Below are 12,204 nucleotides of genomic sequence, written 5' to 3'. Positions count from 1 at the left end.
GTGTCCGGGACTGGAGGGGTGTGAGACCCCGCGGCAAGATCGGTGTCTTCTCCCTCCCTGTCCCATCGGGGCCGCCCCGTCCGCCTCCCCGCCGGCGCTGGGTGCGGGCCGGCGCTGCCCCCTCCCAATAGCACCTTGTGTCCGTGCCCCCCGCCCCCCTGGGGGATCAAGTTCACGCCCGACCCACCGATGCAGGGCCCAATGGGGCCGGGGCCTGTCTCCATCCGGTCCGGCCCGGCCCCGCCGCTCTCAGAGGCCCCAGCGGCGCCCCAGCAGGGAGGCAGCGGCCGGCAGCCCCCGCATGGAGCCCTAGGGCAGCGGGCGGCGGGCAGCATGTTCAGCCCGGACGGGGGGCTGCCGGCCGCCCCCTTTGGCCTTCTGACGGACGCCGGACCTCCCTTCCCCCGTGGCACCTTCGACGGGGCGCCCGCTCAGCCGCTCTTCTTCCCCTTCGCCGCCACCGCCGAGCCCGAGCCAGCCCGCGACCCGCCGCCGGCCCGCGCCTGGCTGCCCCCGCCCGCCCCCGCGCCGCCCGCCAAGGTGGAGGCGCGCCCGGGCCGGCCCTGCAGCCAGCCCGAGCCCGAGCCCCGCGCCGCCGCTTGCTGCGGCCCGGCCTGGCCGCCCCCGCCTTGGGCCGGCCCGGCGCCCTCCGGCCCCGCCGCCCTGCCCGGGCCGCCCTTCCCTGGCCCGGCTGCCCCTGCCTTCCCTGGCCCCCAGCTCTGCCCCGCCGCGCTGCAGCCGGGCTCCGGCGGCCCGTCGGGGCTGGGCAGCAGCGGCAGCTCCAGCGGCGCCGCCAGCGAAGGCGGACACTCCAGCGACAGCGGTGAGGAGGTGAGACCCGACGGGACGGGGACGGGGCGGGCTGCCGTGCCCCGCTCATGCCATCTGCACACGGTGTGCCCCTGGGGCTTTCCTTCTCGTCTGGAGCCGCGGTTCACCGCCCCGTCGGCAGGAGCTGCCGTGTGCTCTCGTGCACCGCCGAGACCCGCCGGTGGCACCTGTCGGGGCCCACCGTCGGGTGCCCCCGGGAGAAGCCCTGACCCAGCGCTGGGACTCGTCCCGCATGTGTCAGTCTCTCCGCAGGGGTAGAGCTTTGAGGAGGCTGCTTTGGGGTAAGATAGGGAGTTTTGGGGACTCGGGAGAGCAGCTTCCCGTACGCGATGTGGCGGGGCAGTCCCGGGTTGCGATGTCAAAGGTCGGCTCCGGCGTGGTACCGGTACCACAGCGCGATTACCGAGGGCTCCTGGCCACCCCCGTCAGTCCCCTTCGGTCGGCTGCATCTGCTCCCGCAGCTCCACGGGCACTGAAGTTTGTTGGGGCAGAGATAGCCCGGAGATGAGAGCAGGAGGAAGACGGGGGCAGCAGGGCTGGTTCCCGGCACGACTAAATCTGTGGTTTGGGCTAGTTTTTAATATTTTTAATATTTTCAATGTTGACGTATCACGATCCCGCCGCGGGGAGGGCAGCGGCGGCCGATGCCGGGGGCTGGTCCCTGGCGCGGCTGGGGAGGATTGGCACTGCCGCCGGCGGGTGGGAGCTGCGGGAGGTCCTACGCCCGATCGATACCTGTGTGTCCTCGGGCCGCAAGCGGCCGCTCTGGGTGGGAGGTGGTCAAGAATGGCATTTTCTATTGCGGACGGTGATCTGGGATGGCATCCCTCCTCACTGGGAGGGATGCTCTGAGTTTACCGGCGCCGATTATACATAGCCAGAAACTAATAGCCGTGGCTCGGTGACAGGAAAAACTCTTGAAAAACCCGAAACCCCGCTGAAAACGTGTAAATTGGGTAAAAGGCTTCAAAATGACCCCGTAGAGGCTGAAGGCTGCGCGGCAGGAAGGTGGGAAGCGCCTGGGTAGCCGCTTGCCAAAACAAGAGCCAGCTGGTAGCAAAGAGGCGCTTAAATTGCAGCGGCTCCGGGGCGCTTCTGTCCCTCTCCTCGCGGGAGTCTTTTTCCCTGCTCGGGACGCAGGTGGGAGAGGCTGGTGAGAGGCTGCCTCGGCCCGAGAGCCGTGGGGAAGTGGCACATGCCGCGGGAGAGCTGAGCGTCCCCGTGCGCACGTGTCGTGGGGTGAGTGAGAATGGGGCGAACCTGGGACTTGGCCGAGGTGATCTGATCATTGCTGCTGCCTCTGGCCAGGCCAGCAGGGCGCGAGACAAAGGGAACCTTTCCAAGGCGTGTTGAGGCAGAGCAGGAGCTCTCGGTGCCCTTGTGCTATCCTTGGCACGGCCGCGCCAGATCGGGTCAAACTGAGCAGTGTGCGTGGTCGGGGTGGGTCCTGTGTGACCCACCTAGTCCTGTCCCTAGTCGGTGTCAGTGCTCGAGGGCTCAGCCGAGCCGCCTTCTACCGCTGTCCTCCGCGGACCCCAACAGACCCTGGACCCGGGGCACGAGTTTTCCCTTCTCAGTGTCTTTCTGTCCTTGCCAGGACGCGCCAACCTCAGGAGAGCTGGAGCAGTTCGCCAAGGACCTCAAGCACAAGCGCATCATGCTGGGCTTCACCCAGGCTGACGTGGGGCTGGCGCTGGGCACCCTCTACGGTGAGGGGCGGGGGGGTGCGGGGGAGGGGAAAGGCCCTTGCGTTACCCCACAGCCGGTGGAAAGGGAGAGGCCCGCGAGGGATTTGAAATCACTTGGGATAACGACCCGCAAAGGAGGCATCAATCCCCACTCCTGGGCCGGGGCTCCTGGAGGGGTATCTCCAGATCTGCCGTGAGATAGGAGCTTCGAGCTCACGGGGAACTGGTTTAAAATAGCTACAGTTGCTTATTGAGACGTATTTCAGGGGTTTAATTCCCTGTTGAAGGAATAGGGAGAATGCCTTTCCTGGTCACAGGAGCAGGGCAAGCTTGGGGGTGGTGATCCTGGGGAGCTGCTGGCGAGGGAAGCTGTGTGGTGTGTAATGCCCTGCCTGCCTTGGCCGTGCAGGGAAGATGTTCAGCCAGACAACCATCTGCCGCTTTGAAGCGCTCCAGCTCAGCTTCAAGAACATGTGCAAGCTAAAGCCGCTGCTGCAGCGCTGGCTCAATGAGGCGGAGAACACGGACAACATGCAAGAGGTGCAGGGCTGAGGGGGCTGGGAGCCGGGTACCTGCAAGCCCTGAGCCACAGATTCTCCTGCCTCTCCCACGTGCTTTCAGGGAGAGAAGAGGGGAACAGAAGGCATCTTGTGCCACAGCACCATCTTGCTGCATGGCTTGAGTTTGGCTTGAGGGCAAACCACTGGGTATCGCTTTCTGTCAGGCGGGGGAGGAAGCCCAATCCCCCTGCAGACACGCTGTGATTGTGACAAGCTCCCATTTTGAGTAGCCAGGTGCTGCTGGAATCTCAGATAGACTGATATTATGCAGCTTACTGCTCCCTGGGGAACCTGGGTGGGATGCGGAAAGATGTGTCCAGCTTCACTGCTGGCAGTGCTGGGACACTGGGAATGGCCCCAGTCGCAGTGGGATGATGCTCAGTGGAGAGTCACAAGGACACAATCTGTGCCTCAAGCTCTGCAGCCAGCTACACGTGTTCCAAGCCTGGTGGAGACTCTTCCACCTGGTAACAAAACATGTTCCCTCTCTCATTCCCAGATGTGCAATGCAGAGCAAGTACTAGCCCAAGCCCGGAAGAGGAAACGCAGGACCAGTATCGAGACCAACGTGAAAGGGACACTGGAGAGCTTCTTCCGCAAGTGTGTGAAGCCCAGTCCCCAGGAGATCTCCCAGATCGCTGAGGACCTCAACCTGGATAAAGATGTATGTTGGGAGGGTGGGGAGGATGGGTGCCCTTACGATGCCAGCTCCTGGGCACCTGACAGTTTGATACTTTAGCTCAGAGCAAAAATGAAATGCACATGAAGAGATGCAAACAACTGCCCTTTAGCTGTGCCAGACAATTAGGATATGTATGGCTTATCAATATGAAAAAGAAAAACCCACTTTGTTCCAGAGAAGACTTTGTTCACAGATTAAATATTTAAAACTTAAGAGACAAAAACAGTTCCTAGACCCAACTACAGGCATCCGTTTTTGTGTATATGTACATAAATATGTGAAAGTAATCAGATAAAAGTAATCCTTTGATACTAATTAATCTCTGAAGAAGCTGATTTTTGATCCCAAGAACCCACATGGATAGTTACAATGTTTTTCTTCTGAAGTGGAAATGCACCAGAAGAGACAAACCACAACCCGCTAACAATGCACAAGTTTGTGTATTGGCTTTCTCTGGCTATGCTACCAGTCTTTAGGGAGGGAGGAGCCTTTCTTTTGATTTGTTACCTTCTTTCCTGTTTAACATTTGCCATTTTTGTCATCTCTCAACTCTGGAAGCAGTGAGAAAGTGCTCATGGCTGAAGTTTGTTTCAGCTGAGCCTAGCAAGGCGTTGTGACAGGGAGGGGGCTGCACTGGCAGTTTAAGGTGCTATGGAGATCTGCCACCAGCAGAAGGGTCTCCTTGTCACCCACATGGTGTGGCTGGGTCACCCCCTTACCCTTCTCTGTCTCCCTTCCCACAGGTGGTCCGGGTCTGGTTCTGCAACCGGCGTCAGAAAGGCAAACGGCTGCTGCTGCCCTACGGCAACGAGGCAGAGGGGATGATGTATGACATGAACCAGCCCCTGGTGCCCTCCACTCTGCCCATCCCAGTGACGTCCCAGGGCTACAGCCTGGCACCCTCCCCTCCTGTCTACATGCCAACCTTCCACAAAGCTGAGATGTTCCCTCAAGCGCTGCAGCCTGGGCTCTCCATGAGTAACAGCGGCCACTGAACCAGGGGCTGTGGGCTCACTGCAGGTGGGCTGGTGCTCTGAGGCAGCCCCCCTTGCCTTTGGCTCACACAGGCATAGCCCTGCTTCTGCTTGCTGGGCTGATGTGTGCGGCTTTTGGGGTGCGAGGGGCTGAGAGCCTGACCCAGGGATGGTGCCTGCTCTCTGCAGATGCTCCCAGCCCTTCCCTGTTATGTGAGCTCACTGGTCCCATCAGCGTTGGCCCCCCCTCTGACCTCTCCTGGGGCCAGCTCCTCCTGCCCCACTGCACCCTCTGAAGCCACACGTGCCCAGGGCTCTTGAGCCCATGCCTGGCCCCAGCCGAGCTGCTCTCCTGCGAGACGCAGAAAAAAGTATTTTTTAGATTTTGGGAAGGGTGGGGGGAGGTGGCGGTTTTATTTTTTTTTTTTTTAAGTTTTTGGTTGTAGTTTTTAAAAAGCAAAAAATTTTGTAGTGATCTAGTTTCCCAGGTGTCTCCTTTCGCCCTGTCATGTAGAGAAGGGCTGGGGTGCCATGCCCAGGGCCCATGGCTCTGGTGGCTCTGCTCACCCTCCTGGGCGGTCAGGATGAGCCAAGGGCTGGGGCAAGGGGAGAAGGTGAGCCCCCCACCACCCCTCACCCTGTGGCACAAGAGAGCTTCACTGCTCTGTGGGGCAGCTGATACTGCTTGTTTGGGATGGGGGGTCCTCCCGAGTGCTTTGTGCCCAACATCACCTCCAGGCCCCCCTGCTCTCCAGCTGCTGTCCCCCACCCCAGCTGCCCAGACACCACCTTTCCCTGGAGGGCCCAGCCCTGGGGACCTACTCCACCCTGTCCATGCTGCTAGCATCCCTCACCTTCCAGCCTTCTGTAGTTAATGATGATTTTTTAAATTTTTTTGTTTTTAATCACATTCCCTCTGTCAGTGAAATAAACCTCAGAGTTCTTTGAGGCCTTCCTCGCATCCCTGTTCCTGCAGCCCAGCAGTTGAGGGTTGGCTGCATGCAGGGGTGCAGCAGGGCTGGAGCAAGGCACCCTAAGAAGGTGGACATGTCCCCATCACCCCGTCATGCCAGCAACATTCCTCTCTTGGCTGCCTGCAGCTTGGCCTCCCCCCACGACTGGTGGCAGCTTCGCCCTGGAGTGGTATCAGCTTGTCAGAGCTGTTGCCTCTCAAAGCGTAGGGGGTCATCTTCCACCCAGTTCAAGCTGCTGGTTTCCTGTAACTGCTTCTGGGAAGGTTGGAAGCAGTGTGAGCTTACTTGTAGGCTGCTCCAGCAGCTGCCAGGGACAGAGAAGAACTAAGAATGAGGTAGCAGGGTGGGCAGTGAAGAGGTCTGGAAAGCTAGGGCTGTCCTCATTGTAGTATGGTGCTGACAGGGGAGGGATGAACGTTCCAATATGTTTGGTCCAGCTGAGGCAATCTCTGGGGTGATAACCCAGCCATGCAGGTCCATTGAGCACGGAGCTGAGCTGGTGGGAGCGGGGATGTCTGGGGGATGATCCTGCACTTTTCCCCACCACACTCTCAGTTGGCTTGCCCCCAGTCCATTCTCCCGAGGCCCCATCCCCAACCAAGCCTGTAGGGAAATTTTTTGAAAGCCCTGTTTTTTCAGCTTGTGGGTGATAGCTGGAGCTTTGCTCTCTAGGGCTGCCTGGAATAGGGGCAACAAAGGCAGCTGCTCACAGGGCACCTTGGGACACTGCAAAGGGCTGGGCTGGGCTAGATTCCACCCTTATGGGACAGGGTCCCTCTGCATCCCTACTTATCCCCAGAGCCTCCTACTTGCCTGCCCACAGGGTAGGGGCACAGCTGTGTGTGGCATCCATTGGAAACTGCCCCTTGTTGCTGCTGCCCAGTGCTGCCTGGTGCTTGAGGGTGCAGAAAGCTGGCAGGGTTAGGAGCAGAAATATGAGCCTGATGTCATCTCCCAAAGGTTTGCTTCTCTCCACATTTCCACTCTCTGGTTTTCTGCATGCAGCCATACAAGAGCTGCAGCCCACCATGGGACCCCTACATCCTGCTACCCTGGCACCCCCTGCCCATGAGTACCCAGCATCTGTCTGTGGGCACCCACAGCCCCTCCTGTTCCGCTTCTGGTTGACCCAGAAAACAGCGGAAATCGGAAGCCACAGAAGTCAGCAGAGCAGTGTGCCCATCCAGCTGCCACCTCACCCAGGCTGTGCCAGGGTAGGGATATCCTCTCTGCTGACTCTCAGTCCTGGGCACCCAGCAGCTTGCAGGGTGTAGAGATGGGGTTTGGTGACTTCAGGGCCACAGGGAAGAAAACTGGAAAGGAAGCTTGTGACAAATAGAATTATTTATATCAAGGGAGTTGACGGCACTGAGTAGAGGGGCAAAGAGCAAGGCACAGATGGAGCAGTCATGTCTTACCCCTTGTCCTGTCACTCAGCCCTGACAGCACCACTGATCCCAGATGGGTACTTCCTCTTGGGATGCCCATGGTGCAGGGTGCCCTCTTGCCCTCTGTGCTGGGTGTGGAGGGTGCCCATGGTGCAGGATTTCCCCAGTGCAATGTGTGCATATGCAAGTTGCCCATGGGACTGGCTTTGCTTCTGGGTTGTGGAAGCCACCAGAGGCTGTCAGCTCACTGGCTTCCTGTCACAGCAGGGAGGGAGTGACAAACAGTGTCCCTCTGCCTGCCTGGCAGCACTGAGATTGCTCAGAGCATCTGCTGTCCTGTGGCTTCTTACTGGCACAGTGGCACCCATGGCTCAGGGGTGGGGGCAGGAAATGGGTGTTGCCAGGGAGAGGGGGAGCAGATGCTGTCCTTCCTCCCTGGCCATGGGGTAAATGGACCCCCCTGGGCTGATGCCCACTCCTCCAGCCCAGCCACAAATGTCACCACAGGGTCTCTGCTGCCAGGACTTTGGCACTGAGCAGGTGCTGGGGGGAAATTGAGGATCACAGGGGAAGGTTGGGGAGCTCTGAGCCACCCACCACCCCCCTGCCCTGCCCACACTACAGATGCACAGCCTCAGATACACTGACATTTATTTCCAAAGCACCACCTGGTCCTGCCAGCACCCTGGCAATGTGTTCAGTGTTAGGTTGGGGTGACAAGTCCTGTTTCACAAAAAATGAAGTTATGGGGTGTTGCTTGAAGTTTCAGTGTGACAACAGCTGGGTTAGGAGAAGAGTGGGGACTCCTGTCCTTGCTTCACATCCTGTGTGCAGCTGGGTGCCTCATGCACCTCCCACACTGCCTGCATTCATCCCAAAGGTCCCAGCACACACTAGGAGTTGAACCAGCTCTGCAGGTCAGGATAGAGGCGGCCATGGGGCAGGCGGGGGTAGGCTGTGCAGATGGCACAGATCCGCTCCCTCCAGTCCGTGTAGAGTTTCACACTAAACTTCCTCTGCCAGGCAAAGAACTGCTGGTAGCGGCTGGAGTTCATGGTCTTCAGGAAGGTGGCCAGCTCCTCCAGGGAGCCAAAGTCGTTGACATGGATGAAGGAATCTGCAGGAACAAACTGCTCATAGTTGGCCCTGGGTGGCCCCAGCACCACAGGCACGCTGCCAGCCAGCAGTGAGTTCCTCCAGAGTTTCTCTGTGATGTAGTCCCGGTGGATGGAGTTCTCAAAAGCCAGGTAGAACTTGGACTTTGATATTGTTGACAAGAGGCAGTCCTTGCAGAGGGGCTTGTTGTTTGCCTTCCCGTATATATTCACATGGAGGTACCTGGAGAGGTTTTTGTAGACTTCAGCTCTTTTCTGAGTCCTGTGGTAGTTGCTGATAACCCAGGACACCAAGTTGGTCTTTGCAGGGATGTTCACAGTGGCTGACTGGTTGGGCACAAGCTTGCCATAGGGCATGAAGATGTCCGAATCCTGTCTGTAGGTCATCACCCAGTTGAAGGTCTTGTTCCATGCCGCTAGAGCTCTAGTGTTGGAGGGGGACTCCAGGGAGACCCACACCCAGTTCTGCCCTGGCAGCCTCTCCTTGGGTAGTTTGTCCCGGCCAGGCTGGAGGCTGGAATGGGGGAACACCACCACATCGGCCTGGTGCAGGAGCTGCCGCTCTGTGGTGAGCTGGCAGCCTGTGATGCTGTACAGCTCATGGCACACATCTCTGCTGACATTGGGGACCTGCTTGGAGGGCCATTCCCACACCAGGATCACTAATGGCTCCCTGTGTTTAGAGTCCTCTCCAGGGCCCTTGGAGGGGTTGAGGAATAACCTCAGGTTCCAGAGGGTGGTTACAAACACCCCAGCAGTGACCAAAGCTTTCACACCAGGCCGTCCCCATGGTGACCGTCGCAGTGGCAATGCCCAGAGCATGCTGGTGGGTTGGCTGTCACCTCATCGGGTGACAGAGCTGACACCTGTGAGAGAGGAGAGGCCACTGAGGACCATCAGCTTGGCTTAGCAGGGATGAGGGGTGATGGGGAGGCACTGTGGCCAGGGGGGCCAGAGAAAGGGCTTCTTCATGAAGCCTGGGCCTCAGCATCACCTCAGGATCCTCTGCTTCCCTGTACCACAGAGTTCCCCATGCATGTGGTGTCGCCCCATGGTGGCCTTTGTTCATGATCCTGTAGTCCCTTGTGATCTTTGGGGGAGCACAAATGCTGCTGGGAAGTGCAGAGTTGATGGGAAGTAGCCACCTGTGCCCCTCTGCCCCACCTGGCTGGCCCCACTACAAACAATCCTTGCTTGCTCTGTGCCTCAGTTTCCCCACCTGACACACAACTACAATCTCAGTCCTTCTTGCTTTGCCCAGATTAGGTCAAACCTGATATTCAGCCAGCCTTGCCACTGCTGTGCACCAAAGAACAAGAGGGAATGTCCCAGTCCCACCTGAGTAGCCCCATGGTGGCACCTTAGCTGTGAAATGGGGTGACTGACTGAAGTCCAAAACTCTGATGAGGGCCAAGTTTGGCAGTGTCCTGCCCAAGAAGTGCCCACTCACCAGCATTCTCCTGAGACAATGGCAAGGAAATTCCCAGGCTTGAGGCGTCCTCCCCAGTCCCTAAGGGCATCACGAGCCCCACCAGGCTGGGGCCCAAACATTAACATTTTATATTTGGATGTCACAGATGGCCAGTGCCCCACTGTGTGGGCACAGAGGGGAGGGAGGACTGGGAGAGGAAGGAGGACAGTGCAGCACTTGGGGCTGCCGCTGGTGGGGCTCAGCTTGCAGGCACATGGGCCCCCCAGCCATGGGAAGCTCACTCTGCCAGGGTGCCCATCTGCCTGCATCAGGCTTCTGTGGTTTAACCAGCAGCACTGCGGGGAGCAGAGCAGTGGTGGAGATGGACAGGGAGAAGGTTGGCTGCACTGGGGACCAGCCACCAGCTTCAGCCCCCTCTGGAGAGCTGGTCCCACTGCAGGGCTCAGAGCATTCAGCACCACAGGTAGTTTCTCTTTTTGTGGAAACCTCTGGAAACATGTGGGCTGCCTGAGCCGTGCTGCCAGCTGGGGCTGGGCCAGTGCCTCCAGTACTGGGGTCTCCTGGAAAGCAGTGCCCTACTTTCCCACCCACTGCAGCACTGCAGCTTGGCTGCAAAAAATCCCTTTCCCAGCTTGGCCCACTCCATCTGTCCTGCTAAAATGCATGAGCTAAGTTTAAGCTCCAGACAAATCTGGCATGGGAAGCAGAAAGGGCTGGGAAAGCTTTGCTGGTTCCCCGTACTGCACATCAGCGCTGCAGGTCTCTGTCCCCAGCAGCAGGAATGTTGCTTCTGTTTTGGGGATGTTGCCCCCATTTTGGGGATGCTCTGAAAGGAAAACCCCTGCTCTAGCAGTGGCAGGGGCCATGCCATTTCTCAGCCCCTCTCCCCTTGGTGATCAGTAATGTTGGATTAAGACTTACTGTGATGGAGGTGTGCAAGGTGCCGGATTTGTCTGCTCGGGTCCTGCTGGGCTGGGCTGGGGCACTCAAGGGCTTCCTCTTTTTTCCGTTTTGCCTTGCCCCAGCCCCACAGCAGGTCCTTCCTGCCCCACGTGTCAGCTGGCACACCCCGCTCCCAGCACTTCCCCTGCACTGTGCTGGGGGTGGGTACCCTGTGACTGGGTGGGTGCCCCATGGTTGGGTGGGTACCTTCTGGCCAAATGGGCACCCCATAGCGGGTTCATGGCCCAGAACAAGGTGGGTGCCCCATGGCTAGGTAGGTGCCCTCAGCCTTGACAAGGTGCCACCCATCTGCCACTGACAGCTTGGTTGCAAACAGGATATCAACTCCCACTGACTCATCCTGAAACTATCAACGAACAGCCCCAAAGTGCCACCGAGCTCTGGGCACTGTACTGTCCTGGATGTTTCCTGACAAAACAGGAAAACCTTACTGTTTCATGTTTCCGAGCCCTGGGCACTGTCCTGTCTGGGAAGCAGGCACATGTGAGCCTCAGCAGTGTGTACATGGAGAGCTACCTTCTCTGCTCCTGCCCCAGTTCTGCCCTGCTCCCTGTCTGGCTCAGCTTTGTCCTTTGCTGGCATTGCTGTTCAGGACCTAAGTCTCCATGAAAGCCCTGGCAGGCAAAATGATATGGGGAAACTGAGGCAGACGCAAGGAGAGGAGCATCGAGGTGTGCAGTCCCTGGAGCTGGCAAGGGTGTGCCATACACCTTGGCACACATGGAGCTGAGAACAGGGCTCCAAACTGCTCCCTGGGGGTTCTCAGGCTGCTCCAGTACCTCTGGAATCTGCACCCTCATTCCTGCTGGCTGCCAGCCTCTTGGGATCCCTGTTGGGCACAATGCCATGCCACCATGCCACAGTATAGCAGGGCTCTGTGGTTTCAGTGACACCCCAGGAGCCCTCAAAGGCCAACTGCAGCCCCAAGGGAGGGTGTTCCTTCTTCTGCAGTCATGTCCATTTCCTGTTATCTTTTCTCACTCCTTTTCTGCATTTCTTCCCTTGCATGATTGAGAGCCCAGATACTACAGTCTGTTCCCAGGGCACTATTCTGAGCCTTGCCTGCCCTAGCCTTGCTGTCTGTGGGCAGTAGTCCCTGTCTGGCTGGAGCATTCAGCATCATCCTGCTGCTGAGATGAAGCTTGAGAACCTGGGGCCACATGAGCTGGGGCCATTCCCCTCCATGGAGGACAGCACTGGAGACAGCATTTCCATAAGGTATTCAGGATGGCTGGTAGAGCAGCAGGGAGCTTTTCCTTGGCACTTAATAGCTGTCATGTGCAAGTGCTGTCCCAGGACACCCTGTGTGCAGGGACAATGCCCTGGGAGGACTTGCAGCCCGTGGATCCAGACCCTGACCCTGTGGCCCAAGGGACATGGCTCTGAGCCAGGCAGGGAGCCAGGGCCAGTGCTGCCTGGGTGGGTTGGGCAGAGATCAAGGCCAGGGGCCAGGCCAGGAGACCATCAGGAATGCTGGACAGCACCAGCACAGAGCAGAGAGGTGTATGTGTGTGAGTACTGCCATCTGCAGATGACTTCATACAGACAGGAGCTTGGCCACCCCGCAGGGAAGTCCCCTGAGAGGTGCTCAGGGCTC

The 12,204-nt window shown here is 58.6% G+C and overlaps 2 protein-coding genes across 3 annotated transcripts; one reads left to right on the top strand and one right to left on the bottom strand.

Moving 5' to 3' along the window:
• The first annotated feature begins 333 nt into the window (after positions 1–333).
• On the top strand, positions 334–8,258 carry LOC135283237 (POU domain, class 5, transcription factor 3-like). 2 transcript variants are annotated; one of them, XM_064393820.1, is made up of 6 exons: positions 334–831; positions 2,429–2,540; positions 2,929–3,059; positions 3,579–3,743; positions 4,505–4,781; positions 8,121–8,258. In XM_064393820.1, exons 1-5 carry the CDS (start codon positions 334–336, stop codon positions 4,754–4,756), a joined length of 1,158 nt encoding a protein of 385 aa, XP_064249890.1. In that variant the 3' UTR covers positions 4,757–4,781; positions 8,121–8,258. The 2 variants fall into 2 exon arrangements, with proteins under 2 accessions (XP_064249890.1, XP_064249889.1); XM_064393819.1 differs by lacking the exon at positions 8,121–8,258 and having other exon boundaries at positions 4,505–7,775.
• Positions 7,650–9,095, bottom strand: FUT7 (fucosyltransferase 7). The gene has a single exon (XM_064393821.1). The coding sequence runs from the start codon at positions 9,032–9,034 to the stop codon at positions 7,991–7,993; it is 1,044 nt and encodes a 347-aa protein (XP_064249891.1). The 5' UTR covers positions 9,035–9,095; the 3' UTR covers positions 7,650–7,990.
• Positions 9,096–12,204: the final 3,109 nt, after the last annotated feature.

Source organism: Passer domesticus, chromosome 18, assembly GCF_036417665.1.
Source record: "Passer domesticus isolate bPasDom1 chromosome 18, bPasDom1.hap1, whole genome shotgun sequence".
In the NCBI taxonomy this organism is placed as follows: Eukaryota; Metazoa; Chordata; class Aves; order Passeriformes; family Passeridae; genus Passer; species Passer domesticus.
Note: the sequence above shows the minus strand (reverse complement) of the source record. Positions and strands in the feature narration are given on the sequence as shown.

Bases quoted from the DNA above. Each gene is read 5' to 3' on its own strand.
- FUT7 (XM_064393821.1), bottom strand. From the start codon at position 9,034: ATGCTCTGGGCATTGCCACTGCGACGGTCACCATGGGGACGGCCTGGT.
- LOC135283237 (XM_064393820.1), top strand. From the start codon at position 334: ATGTTCAGCCCGGACGGGGGGCTGCCGGCCGCCCCCTTTGGCCTTCTG. The intron at 832-2,428 runs GTGAGACCCGAC...TGTCCTTGCCAG, and splicing joins CCAGCGACAGCGGTGAGGAG to GACGCGCCAACCTCAGGAGA. The intron at 3,744-4,504 runs GTATGTTGGGAG...CCCTTCCCACAG, and splicing joins ACCTCAACCTGGATAAAGAT to GTGGTCCGGGTCTGGTTCTG.